Here is a 19,353-nt window from a genome sequence, read left to right on the forward strand (position 1 = left end):
AATAAATTGTGATTATTTTCATATAATACAATACTTTTAACTGGAAAAATGAATGTACTACTGTAAAACGAATCATTATGGACAGATGTCGAAATAAAATGTTAGCAACAGAAGTACATTACAGAAGAATTCACATATTTCATTAACATTAAAGTTCAAAAATGGGGGAAAATTCTTAAATACATTGTTTTACAGGGAAACATAAAGCAGTGTTTTTTTCTTTTCTTTTTTTTTTTTTTTAAGAGATGGTTATGCTGCCACTGAACTCCTAGGCTCAAGCTATCCTCCTGCCTCAGCCTCCTAAATTGAACAAAGTGAACAGAAAAATGCATAAGAAATAGTGATTACTGGGCTGGGGTTGTAGCTCAGTTTTAGAGTGCTTGCCTAGCATGTGTGAGGCACTGGGTTTGATCCTCAACACATAAAGACAAATAAATGTATCCATCTACAACTAAAAAAATATTAGAAAGGGAAATAGTGATTACTAGATAAAATATTTTAAAATCTAGAAAGTATTTTGGTTTGCATTTTGATTCCCTCACCCCATTGTTATCAGGCTAGAATTTGAAGTCTTGTAAGTAGTGGGAACAATGAAATGAAACAAAGCAGATAGAACTCCAGAACCAAATTCTTGATAATGATCCCTTATTCCTTATCTCAAGATAATATAGCTCTTAACTTTATGTTGTAGGGAGTTTGGGTCACCTTTACACTCCTCGGAAGAAAGATATAACTAGCAAGGGCTAGTTTCCACTCCTGGATCACTAAATAGCCTGTAGCAGCCTGGGGCCCATTTTTGTTCTCAGTTGAAAATTTGAAAGGAAATAGTTGTAAGTTCATATACAATTTAAAAAAATAATCAGTGGCTGGGATTGTGACTCAGCGGTAGAGCACTCGCCAGAATGCGCAGGACCCTGGGTTCCATCCTCAGCACCACATAAAAATAAATGAATGGAAAAAAGGTATTGTGTCCAACTACAACTAAAAAAATAAATACTAAAAAAATAAAAAATAAAAAAATCAGAGAAATGCCATGTCCTTTTTATGCAGTTATCCCCCTGGTAACAGCTTGTGAACATATCTGGTATCATAAAGAGGACATATTAGTAATAGAATCTGTAGACTTTATTCAGATTCCTCCAGTTTTTTTTTTTAATAATTTTTTTTCAAAGAGAGGGAGAGAGAGAAAGAGAGAATTTTTTTTTTAATATTTATTTTTTAGTTATCGGCGGACACAACATCTTTGTTTGTATGTGGTGTTGTGGATCGAACCCGGGCCACATGCATGCCAGGCGAGCGCGCTACCGCTTGAGCCACATCCCCAGCCCAGATTCCTCCAGTTTTACTTGTCTGATTTGTGTGTGTTCTGTACAACTTTATCACCTGTAGCTTTGAGTATCTACCACCACAATGAAAAATACTCAATGATTTCCTTAACACTTTTAGAAGTCCTTCCTGTTGGTTTTTTTTGTCTGCTTCAACCTCATCTGACTCCCCACTCCCACTTCTGTCTTCTACTATAGTCCTTAAAGCCTGGCAACCAAAATCTTTTCTGCATTCCTAAAAATTTTTCATTTCAATAATATTCTGTAAATGGAGTCATACAGTTTGTAAACTTTGGGGATTGACTTTTTTACTTGGGATAATTCCTGGAAGATTCATCAAAGTCGCATATCAGTCGGTCAGTCTCATTTTTAACTTAGTGAATAATGATTATGGAATTTTTGAATTTTAAATTCACTTTGTAAATGCCAAATTTTCTTCTTGGCTTAATGGATACTTTGAGTAGTGGACAGGAGCATGAGTTTTAAAGTCTGGTGTGGATTTGGGGATAAGTTTCATTTTTACTTTGGAAAAATTAGGCTTGCCAAAGCTTAATTTCCTTTTATGTAAAATGAGGCTAATAGTACCTTATGTATAGGATACTTTTAAAAGTAAATGAAGAGGCATATTAAAGAATACTGTGAGCCCAGGGAAATGGTTCATGCCTGTAATCAGGTGAGTCTGTAGCCTGAGGCAGGAGGATCTCAAGTTCTAGGTCAGCCTTAGTAACTTAGTGAGACCCTGTATTGAAATTAAAAAGGACCCTAGGCGGGCTGGGCTGTAGCTCAGTGGAAGAATGCTTGCCTAACGTGTGAGGCATTAGGTTCAATCCTTAGCACCACATGAAAACAAAGTAAAGGCATTCTACAACAACAACAGAAAGAAAATGACCTGAAGATGCAGCAGTGTTGTTATAGTCTGTGACCTCTGGGCCAGTCTGGGAAGAGATTGCTTTAGATTTCAGTGGCTACTTGGATTTTATGTGTGTGTAGCTAAAGGAAGGAGAATTCTCCCCGCCCCCATTTATTTATTTTTTAGGTGTAGTTGGACACAATGCCTTTATTTTATTTACTTGTTTTTATGTGGTGCTGAGGATCGAACCCAGTGCCTCACGCATGTGAGGCAGGCACTCTACCACTGAGCTACAGCCCCAGCCCCGAGAATTCTTATTTTTCATTTTGACCATCAATCTTTTATATAATAAAGCAAATCTATAAAGGTTGAAATATCAGTAATTTACATATTTAAATTTTTATGTACATATGCAAATTTTAGGTGGTTGGAGTTCTGGACGATTGCCTATGTGATATTACCAGCATTGACAATTTCAATACCTACAAAATCTTCCCCAAAATAAAACAATTGCAAGAGCGAGACTATTTTCGTTATTACAAGGTAAGATTGTAGTTTTTTTATTCTTTGGAAAATTAGAAAATAATGCTCTCTAGTTGTGAATTTTATGATGCTTTGGAAAATCCATTTTGCTTCCTCTCAGCATCCTGTATTTTATCATTTGAATATATTAAGTATGATAGTGAAAACCTGTTGGTTTTATTAAACATTAAGAATCTGAGCCAAGTGCTACAGTTACCTAAAACTCTGGGTAGAAGAGGAGAGGAGCAGGTAGCCATGAAAGAGAAGAGGAGGCAGGATGAGCTGAAGCAGATTGAGAGAACAGGCAGAAGCCCAAGAGGGCTTACTGAAGTAAAGGTTCCCGAGAGTCTGTCTCTCCCAAGTCCAGCAGAATAAAGCTTCCTCCTGTGTGTGGGGGTTGGGAGAGGGAATCTGAGCCTCCTTCCTCTGGGGAATTCCTGAGCTTTTAGTTTTGGTTTTGAGGCACACCATTCCTCCCTTTACAGAAGCTGAAAATGCAAGAGACTTACTTTGTCCACCTTCCTTTAAAGTAGGTCCCGCCATCTGGACACACTACTAGATTTTGGGTTGTGCTGATGGCCTCACAGCTGAGTGCTGGCATTGTTAGCAGTGCAAAGTAGGGCAGCAGAAGATGTGGATTGAATAGGTCTCTCAGAGGGCTGGTAAGCCAGGCTGAGGCCACAAGTCCAACATGACCATTCTGCAGAATTGGTTCTGAAATCTAGTAGTAGTTCTACTTTAGACCTTCACAAAACACTAGTATTAGTTTAAGATAGCAACAGCCTTTAAATATGGCAATAGTTAATATTCCTAAGAACAATTATTTTGAATTTTAGAACACTATTTTAAAAACTGTTTTAGGGGCTTTACCTTTGTTCTTCCTCTCAGGATTCATTTGATTTATAATTTATTTGATTTTCATTTTTAGTTTATTCTAAAAATTAAGCATGATGATTATCTTTTTATCCTGATTCTAGATAGACTATCTTAATCCTTTAAGTATTTTTTGAGGGTAAAGAAACACCATCTCTTCTAATTTGTCTTCCTGTACAACCTATAAAACTGTGAAGAGACTATACAGGAAGATGAATTAGAAAAGTAATTAATACTTCCCCTATCTGCTTTTTTAGTCAGGACCAAGACTGTTCAAAAAATATGAATATTTCTGCTTCATACAAAATTCCTTAGGGATGTAGATTCTATGAATTTATACCAAAGAGTAATCTGTACCTAGACTAATTACTTAATGTCTTTTAATCTAGGCATTTTACATTCAAAGGAGACAGTGCTTCTAATTCCCACCACTAAATCTATATGAATCTGTTTTGGGAGATAATTTCTCATGCTTCCTTCCTACTATTAGATTAAATTATATGAAATTGTTGCCTAAATGGTTGAAAAATGGTTACATATGGTTCAGTCTAATACAATGGAGAAAGCATTTCTTCTGTCAAAGACTGTGTTTTCACAGAAAGTCCAGGACACGTCTCCATTTAATCTCTCATAATCCCCATTCTTTCACCTCTTCTGTTTTGGGGTTTCATCTTCTATTTCTTTATCTCTACAAGGCCTGATCAGTAGGTACACTCAAATATTTGAATGAGTGGATATCTCATTTAATCATCACACCCAAATGTTAATATTATCCACATTTTTCAAATGAAGAAATAATGGTTTAGGTATCCTAGGTAGAGTACTTTTGTTGGCTAGCAAAACAGTTTCAGAAAAGCTATGGAATAATTTACAAAAATGAATATACTTCAGAAAAGATGAAACTACAGCAGTCACTAATGAACCATTTACCTATTTTTTTATTTTTTATTTGTCAATGGACCTTTATTTTTTATTTATTTATGTGTAGTGCTAGGCAAGTGCTCTTCCACTGAGCTATAACCCCAGTCCCCATTTACCTATATTTTTGTAACAAAATTTCTGGAGGAGGGAGCCTTGATTACTTCCAGTATGTTTATGTGAACCCTTCATCCAAAGAAGAAAGGACACCTTAGTTGATAATGCATTTGCATGAATATAAGACAAGTTATTGTTTCTCTAAGGTAAATTTGGGGACTGTTACAGAAAAAGGAAAAAATGGAATTTGGATAGGCAAAAATAGCAATATATAATAACATATAATAGCTATTTGTAATAACAGCTGCTCAATATATAATCTCATCTTTTCTCTTATACATGCAGTTTAAAAAATGTTCCTGCCAACGCAGTGAAATTGTTCAGTATACAGACAAAATTTATTCATACTCTCGCCTAAAAGAGAGTAATGCTCTATTCTAGTTTATTGCACTTAGCTCCAAGTCTAGAGTGTTAGTGATAGCTACTCCTCTTGTAATTCTGCCTACCTGTGAAATTAATAAAAAGGAAATTTAACCAATCCTAGTATACTCTACATACAATAAGTGGCAACAAAGGAAAGCTAAGAGGTTAGTTTTAAACACATTTATGATTCAACAAGCAAGGAAATAAAGATAGAAACAACAGTCTACCTTTATTTGTAGGAAAGTGGAATGCAGCCTTGCCAAGGTGGATCTCTTCAGCTGAGGTTGTCTGCCTTCAACATTTCCAGAGGCTAGGGTAATTATAAGCTCTTCATCCTGGAAGGAGGTCTGACTAGTGTGTTATGGTGTCTGCCACAGTTCACTTCTTGGCACTGTGCATTAGTTAGCTTTTGTTGCATAACAAATGAGCCAAAATTTAATATCTTCATAAGTGCCAACTGAGAAGGTTCATTTAAGGAAAATCTAAAGGAGGTAAGAAAGCAGACTAAGTGGATATTTGGAGAAAGAACATTCTAGGCAAAGGCAAGAGCAAAATTCCTGAGATTACATTGTCCCTGTATTTGAGGAACAGCAAGGTCAGTGAACAAGGGGAGGAGAGCAGGGCTGCCAGATCATGTAAGGCATGATTAGTCACTGTGAGGTGAGTTGGTGGATTTTAAGCACTTACCAAAAGATCACTCTGAAACATTGAAAATGAATTGTAAAAGAACAAGGAGAAAGAAGGGGAAACTAGTGAAAGGCAATGGCAGTAATCCAGGAGAGATGAGATGATGGTTTGCGTCACCGTGCTAATTGTTGAATCGAGTGTTTCTTTTTTTTCTTTTTTTTTTTTTAACTTGCCTTAGAAAAAGCCTCCTATTATTGTATTGCATTCTGTTCCTCCCTTTAGATTTATTGATATTTGCTTTATATATTTAGGTTTTCTAATGTTGGTACATGTATATTTGTAATTATTATAACTTCTTGATGAATTGACCCCTTTATCATGATATGACTTTCTTTGCCTCTTTTTATAGTTTTTTTAAAATCATTTTTTTAATATTTAGTTTTAAGTGGACACAGTATCTTTATTTTTTATTTTTATGTGGTGTTGAGGATTGAACCCAGCGCCCCACGCATTCCAGGCGAGTATGCTACCACTTGAGCCACATCCCCAGCCCTCTCTTCATAGTTTTTGACTCAGTTTATTTTGTCCAATAGAAGCCTATGCCTGTCCTCTAATAGTTACCACGTATGGAGAGTATCTTTCCATCTCTTCATTTTGAGTCTCTGTGTTCTTAGAGTGGACACAAGTCTCTTATAGGTAGCATATAATTAGATCTTTGGTTGTTTTTGTTTTTTTCTTTTTTTTTTTGGTACCAGGAATTGAACTCAGAGGCACTCAGTCACTGAGCCACATCCCCAGCCCTGTTTTGTATTTTATTTAGAGACAGCGTGTCACTGAATTGCTTAGTGCCTTGCCATTGCTGAGGCTGGCTTTGAACTTGTGATCCTCCTTTCTCAGCCTTCTGAGCTGCTGGGATTACAGGTATATGCCACCATGTCAGGCCCACTCAGTCTTTTGATTGGAGAAAATCCATTTAAACTCAAGATTATTATTGGTAAAAGACTTACTGTTGCCATTTTGTTAATTGTTTTCTGGTTATTTTTTAGATCCTTTGTTCTTTTCTTTTTCTCTTGTTGCCTTTGTGGTTTGATGATTCTTAGTGGTATTTCCTGAATACTTATTTTTTAATCTTTTGTGTATCCATGAAGAGTTTTGCTTTGTGTTAGGAATGGGGCTTACACAGAATTTTAGAGCAGGCTGTTTTAAGTTAATAACAATTTAAATTTGATCTCTTGCATAAACTGTATACTTTTACTATTCCCCCACAATTTATTTGGTACTGGGGTTGACTCTATCATTGAGCGGTATCTACCCCTTTCTTAAATTTATATTTTGAGATCAGATCTTTATAAGTTATCTAGATTGGTCTCAAATTTACCATTCTTCTGCCTCAGCCTCTGGAGTAGCTGGGATTACAGATGTATGCCAGAGAAGTGGGTAAGAGGCCAGTTTAGAGAAGGGCCCTGTGGAGCTTGCTGCTAACTGGATTTGCTTTAAGGGTTATGGGAAGTCAGAGAAAGATTCTTGGCTGGGATTGATGGGATATGATTTGCTTTGTGAGCTAACTGTGGAATAGATGGTGTGTAGAATAGATAGTGGTAGAAGCAGGGAGACTATTAGAGTAGCTTAAGGAGTTAAGTGTTGATAGGGGAGGTGGTGAAAAGTAGATAATTATATAAAGGGAGGAAATGAATAAATAATCTAGATCTTTGGTATAGGCAATCCATCTGTTCTATTGAATTACCAGGTTCCCATTAAGCGTAGAATATGAAAACGTAGAGCTTTTATAAAACATGCTTAAATTGTCTTATATGATCTGCTGGCCTCTCTCTATCCTTATTTGTTCCCCACTAAACATGAGCCCAACTGATGGTTCTCAGTTCCCAGAACCATCCAAGCTCTTTATTGCCTTACTCAGATGCCTGTTCCACCAGCTTTCATTTCTCCTGAAATGTTACCTGAGTCCTCAGAAGCCGCCATCCACCAGCCTAACTGTTATACAACTCTGGGTTTTCTTTTGTAATATTGAGCTAAACTTGCAATTAAATAAACATACACTAATTTAATTTCTGTTTCCTTCAGTATATTTTAAGTTCAGGAGGAGTTCTTTTCCTGCTTCTTTGGTTCCCTGAATCCTAGCCCAGTGATTGACACACTGCATATGCTCAGTACATACTCCTTCAGAAAATGGATGCATAAGAGAACCCTGAAAAGAAGGCTGGAAGACATTATAGTAGTCCTAAATTTCTGTCAGGTGTTCTTCAGAAGAGCAGTGAGTTTGAAAGTTGTTCCCTTTTTCAAGTGTCACAGGACTAATAGCCATTTATTTCAAAAATTGATATTACATTTGGGTGTCTGAAAAACTTAGTCATTTAAAATCTGAACTGTATAGGTGCCATACGAAAGGAAGCTTTTTCTGCCTACTCACTACCATGTCACAGGTAGTCAGTGACATTTGACACATTCTGTAATTATAATACACGTTCACCAAAAATAATTTATTCTTTTTCTCAGGTTAATCTGAATCGACCATGTCCTTTCTGGGCAGAAGATGGCCATTGTTCAATAAAAGACTGTCATGTGGAACCCTGCCCAGAGGTACAATAAATAAATAAAAATAAAACAATAGCAAAAAACTTGCTTTCTCTTGACTTTAAATAAACATAACCTCTTTATTTTAGACTAATGTCAATGGATTTGAACTTTAAACATTCACATGCTTTCAGCTCTGCTTTATAACCAGATTATTGAACATTTATTTTATACTTGTCACTAAAATGGGTTTAGAGATACTTTTGGATTGGAAGTGTATGTACTCTGTTTCTGAAATGGAAGGAAGGAAAATCTGAGGCTTGATGTTGGATTAAATACACTATTATTGGCTTTTATTTCATACTTTATTGAATGTTTATATCTTGTTTCATAGACCAAAATGGGGGGGGGGAAGTACTGGATCCTATACTTCAAATTTAGGATGGGAATTTCAGTGGGTAAAGTGAGAACATTTGAGGTTTGGAATTGTGTTTTCATTTGGCCTTGTTAAAGGCCAAATGAAAACACAATTAGGGGCTGGGGGTGTGGCTCAGTGGTAGATCCCTCACTTAGTATGTGTGAGGCACTGGATTTGATCCTCAGCACCACATAAAAATAGATAGATAAATAAAATAAAGGTATTAAAGAAAAAAAGGGTTCTACCTTTTAAAAAAAAATCTTGTTCATGAAGGGTATACTTTTTACCAAGAATGAAACATTTTAGACTTTGTTCCCCCCACCCCATACTGGGGATAGAACCCAGGACCTACCACTGGAGCTACTTCACTAGTCCTTAGATTTTGATATCTAGAATAAGTAGTTGTATTCTTCTCCTTTGCTAGTAATTAGTTGTAAGCTTGTTTTTATTTTACATTTTACTTTGTTTAATCAGTCCAGTTTTTTGTCCTTAAAAATAGTAAAAGAAAGGGTTGGGGTTGTGGCTCAGTGGTAGAGAGCTCGCCTAGCACATGTGAGGCACTGGGTTAAAACCTCAGCACCACATAAAAATGAAATAAAGATATTATGTCCACCTACAACTAAAAAATAAATATATTTTTTTAAAAGATGGTAAATTAAAAAAAATAGTAAAAAAAAAAAGCATATCCATTCTAAAAGGAAAACTCTGTTTTTTTTTTTTTTTTTTTGGTACTAGAGATTTAACCCAAGGATGCTTTCCACTGAGCTACATCTTCAGCCCTTTCTGTTTTTTAAATTATTTATATATATATTTTAGTTGTTGATGGACCTTTATTTTATTCATTTATTTATATGTGGTGCTGAGGATTAGACCTACTGCCTCGCACATGCTAGGCAAGTGCTCTACCACTGAGCCACATGCCTAGCCCACCCCTTTTAATTTTGAGATGGGGGTCTCACTAAGTTGCTGAAGCTGGCTTTGAACTTGCAATTCTCCTGCCTCAGCCTTCAGAGTCCCTGGGATTACAGGTGTGTACCACCTCACCTGGCAAATTATTTTTTGAAACATTTTTTACTTTTGAGACAATTCTTTGCTAAATTGCCAAGGCCTGCCTCAAACTTCTGTTCCTCCTGAGTCAGCCTCCCAAGTCAGCCTCCCAAGTCGCTGCAAGTTGCTGGGGAATGAAATTGACCAAATTATACTATTATATTGTGTGTATGTATAAATATGTAACAACAAATCCCAAAGTTATGTGTAATTGTAATGCACCAGTAAAAATGTAAAAAAAACTATTTCTTACCATAAAATTAACATCAATAAAATACTGATGTTTAATCTATAAAACTGAATTATAGCAAAAACTGTTAAAAAAAATTTATACATGTTAGGCAAGTTCTCTGTCATTGAGCCCCACATCCAGCCCTGCTTTGACCATTTTTATTTTATTTTTTATTTTTTTTTTATTGTTGGTTGTTCAAAACATTACATAGTTCTTGATATATCATATTTCACAATTTGATTCAAGTGGGTTATGAACTCCCATTTTTACCCTGTATACAGATTGCAGAATCACATCAGTTATACATCCATTGATTTACATATTGCCATACTAATGTCTGTTGTATTCTGCTGCCTTTCCTATCCTCTACTATCCCCCCCTCCCCTCCCCTCCCCTCTTCTCCCCTCTTCTCCCCTCTTCTCTCTCTACCCCCTCTACTGTTATTCATTTCTTCCCCTTGTATTATTTTTCCCTTTCCCCTCACTTCCTCTTGTATGTAATTTTGTATAACCCTGAGGGTCTCCTTCCATTTCCATGCAATTTCCCTTCTCTCTCCCTTTCCCTCTCACCTCTCATCCCTGTTTAATGTTAATCTTCTTCTCATGCTCTTCGTCCCTACTCTGTTCTTAGTTACTCTCCTTATATCAAAGAAGACATTTGGCATTTGTTTTTTAGGGATTGGCTAGCTTCACTTAGCATAATCTTCTCTAATGCCATCCATTTCCCTGCAAATTCTATGATTTTGTCATTTTTTAATGCAGAGTAATACTCCATTGTGTATAAATGCCACATTTTTTTTATCCATTCGTCTATTGAAGGGCATCTAGGTTGGTTCCACAGTCTTGCTATTGTGAATTGTGCTGCTATGAACATCGATGTAGCAGTATCCCTATAATACGCTCTTTTAAGGTCTTTAGGGAATAGACCAAGAAGGGCAATAGCTGGGTCAAATGGTGGTTCCATTCCCAGCTTTCCAAGAAATCTCCATACTGCTTTCCAAATTGGCCGCACCAATTTGCAGTCCCACCAGCAATGTACAAGAGTACCCTTTTCCCCACATCCTTGCCAGCACTTGTTGTTGTTTGACTTCATAATGGCTGCCAATCTTACTGGAGTGAGATGGTATCTTAGGGTGGTTTTGATTTGCATTTCTCTGACTGCTAGAGATGGTGAGCATTTTTTCATGTACTTGTTGATTGATTGTATGTCCTCCTCTGAGAAGTGTCTGTTCAGGTCCTTGGCCCATTTGTTGATTGGGTTATTTGTTTTCTTATTGTTTAATTTTTTGAGTTCTTTGTATACTCTGGATATTAGGGCTCTATCTGAAGTGTGAGGAGTAAAGATTTGTTCCCAGGATTTAGGCTCCCTATTTACCTCTCATTGTTTCTTTTGCTGAGAAAAAACTTTTTAGTTTGAGTAAGTCCCATTTGTTGATTCTAGTTATTAACTCTTGTGTTATGGGTGTCCTATTGAGGAATTTGGAGCCCGACCCCACAGTATGTAGATCGTAGCCAACTTTTTCTTCTATCAGATGCCGTGTCTCTGATTTGATATCAAGCTCCTTGATCCATTTTGAATTCACTTTTGTGCATGGTGAGAGAAAGGGATTCAGTTTCATTTTGTTGCATATGGATTTCCAATTTTCCCAGCACCATTTGTTGAAGATGCTATCCTTCCTCCATTGCACGCTTTTAGCCCCTTTATCAAATATAAGATAGTTGTAATATTGTGGATTGGTTTCTGTGTCCTCTATTCTGTACCATTGGTCCACCTGCCTGTTTTGGTACCAGTACCATGCTGTTTTTGTTACTATTGCTCTGTAGTATAGTTTGAAGTCTGGTATCGCTATACCACCTGATTCACACTTCCTGCTTAGAGTTGTTTTTGCTATTCTGGGTCTTTTATTTTTCCATATGAATTTCATGATTGCTTTCTCTATTTCTACAAGAAATGCCGTTGGGATTTTGATTGGCATTGCATTAAACCTATAGAGAACTTTTGGTAATATCGCCATTTTGATGATGTTAGTTCTGCCTATCCATGAACAGGGTATATTTTTCCATCTTCTAAGATCTTCTTCTATTTCTCTCTTTAGGGTTCTGTAGTTTTCATTGTATAAGTCTTTCACCTCTTTTGTTAGGTTGATTCCCAAGTATTTTTTTTTTTTTTTTTTTTTTTGAGGATATTGTGAATGGAGTGGTTGGCTTTGACCATTTTTAAATGAAGTTGTTTTCTTACTGCTGAATTTGAGTTGTAAGTTATTTGGCTTTGATATAGATTATGTATTTCTAAGTTGTTTGCTTTTCAAGTCAATTCACTGTCTATCATGGATTATCCTCCTTTGTTAAGTTTCTAATAATAATAAACTATTTAGTCAGCTTTTTTTGCTGCTGTGACTGAAAGACCTGACAAGAATTTTAGAGAAGAAAAAGTTTGGTGCTCGTGGTTTTAGAGATTTCAATGGCTCTAGTTTGACGCTTATGATTTCAGAGGTACTCTTGTTGCTCTGGGTCTGAGGTGAGGCACAACACCATGGTAGAAGGGTTTTGGAGGAGGAAAGCAGCTCAGACATGGCAATAAGGAAGTGGAGAGAGAGCTCCATTAACCAGGGGAAAAAATATAAACCCCAAAGGCACGTCTCTGGTGACCCACCCCCTCCAGCCACACTCTATACCTGCTTATAGGTACAGCCCAGTTAATCCACGTTAGGGGATTAATGGCACTGATTGTGTTAGGGAACTCATAACCCAATTATTTCACCTTTGAAATTTCTTTCATTGTCTTATACATGAGCTTTTGGGGGACAAAAACTAAAAAACTCACATCTAAACCATAACAGAAATTAAAGTGTTAAATTATAGAAGAACCCCAAACATAGGAAGTAAAACAAATAGACATTTAAAGATTCCCCATTCCTTCATTCCTTTTCTCCAGAGATACTCACCTTCTTAATGATTCTTCATGTAAGATGAGGATTTTTGTATTTGTCTGTCTTTGGGGAAAAATTTATTAGGCATTTCATATTGCACCCAACCTTGTGATGCAGTTTGCTTTCTAGAATTTGAAATCTAATTTAATTGTGAAGGTTACTTTGTAGTTTACAGACTGCTTCACATTATTTGAGGTAGTGGCAATTACCAAGTCCAAGTTCTATGGTTGATTTTAGAAGTTTTTTTTTTTTTTTTTTAAATTTACCATTGCTTTTAATAATTCTTTTTGGGGATGTTTTTGTTACTCACGGCAATTTCTGCATGACTTGTATCTAAGATTTGATTAAGTCATTATGTTCTCCAGCAAATCTTTTATAAAGCTTTTAACTTTTAGCAAACTATACTGACTGGAGTACATACAGCGGTCAGAGGGTGCTTCCGGTTAAAATTTATTTCAGAATGTAAATTCAGAGTCCTATAACTGTGACTATCTAGATTTTACTTGAGTTTTATAATTTTCTCTCCTGCCCCCTATTAGATGTGTTAGAAAAAAATACTTAAGTGATAAAAATGTTATTTGCTGCCAATATTTTATCCACATAGTCTCATTGATTAGAGAAAATAATTTATCATGATCATTATTTGTATTCTTCATCCTGACAGGAAATATTTGTTCTGAATATTTTGTTAAAATTTATGAAATATGAACAATTTTTAATAGGTAATTTGCAGTTATTTGCTAGCCCATAAGTAGTCAAGTTTAGAATTCAGTCCTGAGTTGATCAAAGGATCAGTCTGGGATTGTTTTCTTTCAGGTATGATTTTTGTTTTAAGTTCGATTTGGAAATACTTAATAAATTCATTTATTAAAGCCTAACATGAATTATTAGCTTTGTGGGAAAAAATGTTGGATCTAACATTTTTTCCATTGGCAAATCCTAGATTATGTAGATTGATAAACCTTAGGGTTGACTGTGAAATCTGATTCTTATCTTCTTGTAATCCATAATTGCCTAAATTTTAAATGTCATCTCAGCAGAAATTAAAGTTGAGCAAAGTATATGAAATATTTTTGAAAAATTTAAAAGCTTCCTTTTCTGTAGTTAGAAAGTTTATGGAAGAGTGTCAGTTTTTTTTTAACCCTAAAAATAATGTGAATTATAAAGAATAAATAGCATTAAAAATTATTAGAGCTGAATTTTAGACACTCTGACATACTAGTCTATAAATGGGTATAATTCTTTGCTTTTATCCCAAGAGGTATTATAAAAACATTTTGAATGAATGTGTATTTGCTCCCCGTAGGATAAAATGCTTTGAATCACTTTCTAAATTGTTGTTATTGTTCTTTTAAGAGTAAAATTCCATTTGGAATTAAAGCCGGGCCTTCTAATAAGGTGAGTCACTTCTTCCTTGAATATTTCTGCTTTACAAAGTAACACTAGTCATTTATAATACTTGACAGTTGTTGCAGCAGAAAACCATAGTATAGTTAGTTGGGCCAGGAGATGTTTTGCCTCTGGATTCCAAATCCCTAATCCTTGCAGCAAACTGAAAGGTCCTATATTCCTAGCTCCTTTTGAAGTTATTTCAGGTCTGTCTGTGGAACTTTTAGAAGAACCTTGAACTAGCGTCAGATCACCTATTCAACAAGTGTTTTATCATATGGGTGCTTTTAATCTTCTCTTTCAACTAGTCTACCTGTGTTCAGGATTCTATTGGATGAAGAAAATAATTAGGCTGTTTTGAGCAGAGTGCATTTTTAGATGTTGTTAAACTGCCCCTTATTAAAGATTACCTTTTTGTTCTTAGGAGCATGCCATAATTAATTTTTCAATTTATATTTTTGGGTACCAGTTTACTTTTAGTTTTTCACTATTGGACGTGTGTAATGAAGATCATCATTCCCTCTTTCTGCCTTCCTCTTATACATTCTCTCCATTTTCTTCTTGCACTTGCCCATGTATTGTATGTGCTCACTTTCTTATATCTTTGTTTCAAATCTATAATAAAACCATATAAAGGCAGTTAAAGCCCACAACACCTCCTCAATTCCATGTTTCCCCGCGCCCCGGGAAACCATTTTTCTGTGGTTTTATATTCTTGTTATGCTCTTATCCACAAGTATTATGTATATTATTTTGTGTAAATTTTTTAAAAATTTTAGATATTTATTTATTTCTTCAAGTTGAAAACTCTTTTTTTTTTCTTTCCTTTTTTGGTAGCAAATTTGGGCCTCTCTACTTCTATACTATGTGTTCCCCAGCCCTTTTTAGACAGTGTCTCACTAAGTTGCCCAGGTTGCCTCAGCCTCCAAAGTAGCTGGGATTATAGACATGTGCCACAGTGCCCAGCCTTTACTTATTCTTAGGGTTTTGAATTTTTTTCTCTTTTGATATCTGTGGATTTTGTTCATTCTGATAACTATATAGTAGTCAGTTATATGACCTTATATGGAGTAAAAGTCCTCTATACATCAACATTTCACTTGTTTCCAGTTTTTGCTATTGTAAAAAATGATGCACTAGTATTTTGTTTCATTGTGCACATAGGTAATGTTCCTCTAGGTCTGGGTTTAGAAGTAGGATTGCTGGACCATAGGCCATGCCTGTTTCAACATAACAAGACATTAACAAATAACTCTGGAAGGTGATCCTGCCTTTTGTTTTTAAATTATTGCCTTAGATATGGTCTCATTAATAACACTGCTAGTTTTAAGAGTTTATACATTTTTATTACTCTAGATTTTATTAAATTTCTATCCCAAATGAGTTTTCGGATTTGTCATCACCAACGCACTGATGCCAGTTGTTAAAATGTTCATCTTTGCTTGTTTAATAGGTAGAAATTTGTGCCTCATTTTTATTACTATTTCTTATATATGTTAGGGATTTTGATAATAGGATGCATCTATATTTAATGTATATCTGTATTGACAGATTGTTCTGCTAGTGGAAGCTGAGCAAGAGAAAATTGTTCTTAAACTTATGGTTAACTTCCTTGCAGTACTTGAAAGTGGCAAACAATACCAAAGAATTACAAGATTGTGAGCAAGCTAATAAACTGGGAGCAATTAACAACACATTAAGGCAAGTTTAACTTAATAGTATTAAAAGATATTCTCTAGTTTAATATCAATTGTCTTTTTTTCTTGAGATTTTGGAAAATCATTTTTGCTAAACATTAAATTTTCAGCTAATAAATATTTAATAATAATAAACTTAAATTCCATAATAGTTTTGCCTCTTTCTTGGCCTTTTTGTTCTTAAATTTCTTTGATGTATCATAAATAGCAAATATATTAAAAAGTAGAAATTTAGATTACTCAGCGGGGCTTATGGGTCTTGAAACTTTTTTATAAATAGTAGTTCAGTCTACATATTTAATTTGAATGTTATATTTTGAATGACAATTTATTTCCATAAGTTTCATAGATTTTTTTTTTACCTACTGACTTCATTATTTACTCTAAGCAGACATTTGTTTTTGAAGGCCAATATAAATCATTTATAAATAGTTGCAGCTTATGCAGTGTAAAATAACTGAATGTAATCTGTTAGGAATAGATTATTGCAGACATTCTTTTTAACTTCTAATTGTTTGTATTTGTGCACATAATTGATAAGACTCATAATAAATTTAGTAATCTTATTTAATATTAAAAATCTTAATATAGAAAAGTAAAAGGGATAATATAATAAATGCCTTTATAACTCTCATTTCAAATGAACAAACTTCCAGAGCAGAGAGATTGTTCTTGTCCTTCACATTTTTGCAAACAGTTGGTAATGTTTGATTACTGAAATGGCTATGGAAATTACTGAATGCTATGGAAAAAAGTAAGGGAAGAAGAATGCAGAGGGCTCAGAGTGAAGGGGGTGGCACTGTTTGAAATTGAGTGGTCAGGGGAAGACCTGAGTGATAACAGGACATTTGAGGATAGTGCTGAAAAAGGTGAAGGCTGAAGTTACCATATGGCTGCCTGGGAGTGTGCATCCCAGGTAGTACCTGAAGTGTTCGTGAGGAGACCAGTGGCAGGGCATGCCTAAACTATGAGGAAACACAAGAATACTGGTGTGGCTGGCCTACAGGGATCAAGGGCAAAGTAGTACAAGACAAGGTCAAAAAATGTGAGAGGTGGAGTGGGTGGGGTGGGTGGAGATCTTGTAGAGCCTGGAAGGCACTTGTAATGAATATTGCTTTCATGGGAGTGAAATGCAAAGTGATCAAAGGATCTTGAGCACAGGAATGAGAGTGTGTTTAGGGAGCCCTATACCATGCTGTAGAAGAAGCCTGGTTATGAGATATTGTAGTAATCCAGGTAAGACCTATGGTGGTTAGACAGTTGATAGCAGTGGAAACTATGGGAAGTGTCAGATTCTGGACATATTTGAAGATAGGGCTGACAGTATTTGCTGAAGGATTGGGTATGGAATATGAAAAAGGAGCTTTATGGATCACTGTGAGATTCATGTTCTTGAGTTAGGAAGTTTTATTTTTTTGTCTACATGTAGTATTCTATAGTATTTCCACCCTACTGTTGATATCTGGATGTTTTCCACTTAGGGGAACATTTCACAAACATTTTAGTGCACGTGTGCATTTCTAGAGAGAATATTACTAGGAATGAAATTAAGTACTGCCAAATGGTTTTCCAAAATTGCTGTATCAAGTTACATTACTGCTAGCAGTGCCTAAAAGTTCTTAGTTCCACATCTTCTCTAACAATTGGTACTATAATTCTTAAATGGCTTTATTTTGAGGTATTATTGGCATATAATGCAGTGCACATATTTGAAAATGCGTATATACACATAAAACATCACAATTAAGACAGCTTATCATATCTGTTCCCCTCCCTTCTTACCTCCTGGTTTCTCATGCTGCTTTTTAAAAAAAATACGTGTGTGTGTGTATATGTGTGTTTGTGTGTGTGGGGGGGTAGTTGGACACAATATCTCTATTTAGTTAATTTATTTATTTTTTATGGTGCTGAAGATCAAACCCAGTGTCGAGCACATGCTAGGCAAGTGCTCTACCGCTGAGCCTTTTCTAACTACCCATTTCCCAGTTGAAGACTGTAACTCACAGCAGCATCTTTATGGAAACATTGGGTCAAGTCCAAGAAAGTCTTATGTAAATAGCTTTGCATCCATCCCCAAACTGTCTTTTTGAAAAGTTTAAATAGGTGACCTCTGGTTCCTTCTAGCCCATGTATAAATTACACTGGGTGAGCTCTGTTAGCTTTAGGTAAATATTCAGTTCTTTTCCACTAAAATGTCTTTAGGCAAGTATTAGATTGAAGTACTTAGCAAAAGCCTTATCAAATAATAGTGCACAAAGAAAAATGTTTTTGCAAGTCAATCATATTGTTAACCAGAAAAAAGGAATTAACTTATTATTTTCAACGTAAGATTTATCTTATTAAACAACAATAGTTATGTCATTTTAGATCTTAGGCATTCTTGTTTGTGGTGTCATATTTCACCTGAATCAACTATGATACAAAGGTTTTCATAAACTTATTAAATTAATTATTCCCATTGAAAAAATATCCTACAGTAAATTTAATTGAAAATTATGTAGTGCAGCCAGCCTTAAACACTTCATTGTTTGTGGTTATGTAGCAGTTTCTCAAAATAAATTCTTGGCTATGATAGTAATACATTTAGGGATTATCTGATTTAATACTTTATACATATTTTTTACCTTGTTTTTTCCTTTGTGAAGTGAATAAAGAAGGGAAGCAACATGATGCTTCTTTGATAGATGTTTGCCATCATGTGTTCAAGACAGAAGGCCTGAATATAGATAAAAATGAATGTAGGTCAGAGTTCGAATTAATACAGTTGTTCCTTTTCAAGTTAGAAATCTTTGTCATAGATTTTGCTAAATGATGAGGTAGAATGTAAGATGAATGATAACTCCATGACGAAAGTGACTTTGGTGTAACTAATGATGGTACATTAGATTGAGAGATAGTAGAAATGCAGTTCTTGGTATTTTGGATTCTATCAATATAAAAGCAATTTCAATTTTTAAAATTCTGAAAGTTTATTTAGTTCCTACTTAAGGAAAAACAAACATTACTATAATTTCTAAGTCATTTGAAATAGCAAGCCTGATTTTTATGTTTGTAAGTTTATGTATTTATAAATTAATTTTTAGTCAAAATTATTGGGCTGGGGATGTGGCTCAAGTGATAGCACGCTTGCCTGGCATGCATGCGGCCCCGGGTTCAATCCTTAGCACCATATACGAACAAAGAGGTTGTGTCCGCTGAAAACTAAAAAAATAAAATAAAATATTTAAAAAAAATTTTTTTAAAGTATTTTTAAAAAATTTATTAATATTTTAATGGTACTGGGGATTGAACCCAGGGATACTCTACCACTGAGCTACATCCCCAGCCCTTTTTAAAATTTTAAGACAGGTTCTTACTAAGTTGTCCAGGATGGACTTGAACCTGGATCCTCCTGCCTCTGCCTCCTGAGTAGCTGCAATTACAGACATGCAGTACAGTGCCTGCCTCAAAATTGTTTTGGAGCCTGGGATAATAATCATTTTAATGTAGTTAAGAAATATAAATCACTTGTGGA

General features: G+C 35.2%; 1 protein-coding gene across 4 annotated transcripts in view; it reads left to right on the forward strand.

Moving 5' to 3' along the window:
• Positions 1-19,353, forward strand: part of Ero1b (endoplasmic reticulum oxidoreductase 1 beta) — a 47,356-nt gene that overhangs the window by 7,739 nt on the left and 20,264 nt on the right. For 2 of the 4 annotated variants that reach the window (XM_046432124.2, XM_058575045.1), the window contains exons 2-5: positions 2,599-2,718; positions 8,110-8,193; positions 14,110-14,151; positions 15,761-15,843. In XM_046432124.2, coding sequence (XP_046288080.1) covers positions 2,599-2,718; positions 8,110-8,193; positions 14,110-14,151; positions 15,761-15,843 — 329 coding nt within the window. The remainder of the gene's footprint in view (positions 1-2,598; positions 2,719-8,109; positions 8,194-14,109; positions 14,152-15,760; positions 15,844-19,353) is intronic. The other 2 variants (XM_046432126.2, XM_058575046.1) reach the window with 1 other exon arrangement.

Source organism: Marmota monax, unplaced genomic scaffold, assembly GCF_021218885.2.
Source record: "Marmota monax isolate L192 unplaced genomic scaffold, Marmota_monax_Labrador192_F-V1.1 WCK01_AAM20220418_F8-fsc00071, whole genome shotgun sequence".
Taxonomy (NCBI): domain Eukaryota; kingdom Metazoa; phylum Chordata; class Mammalia; order Rodentia; family Sciuridae; genus Marmota; species Marmota monax.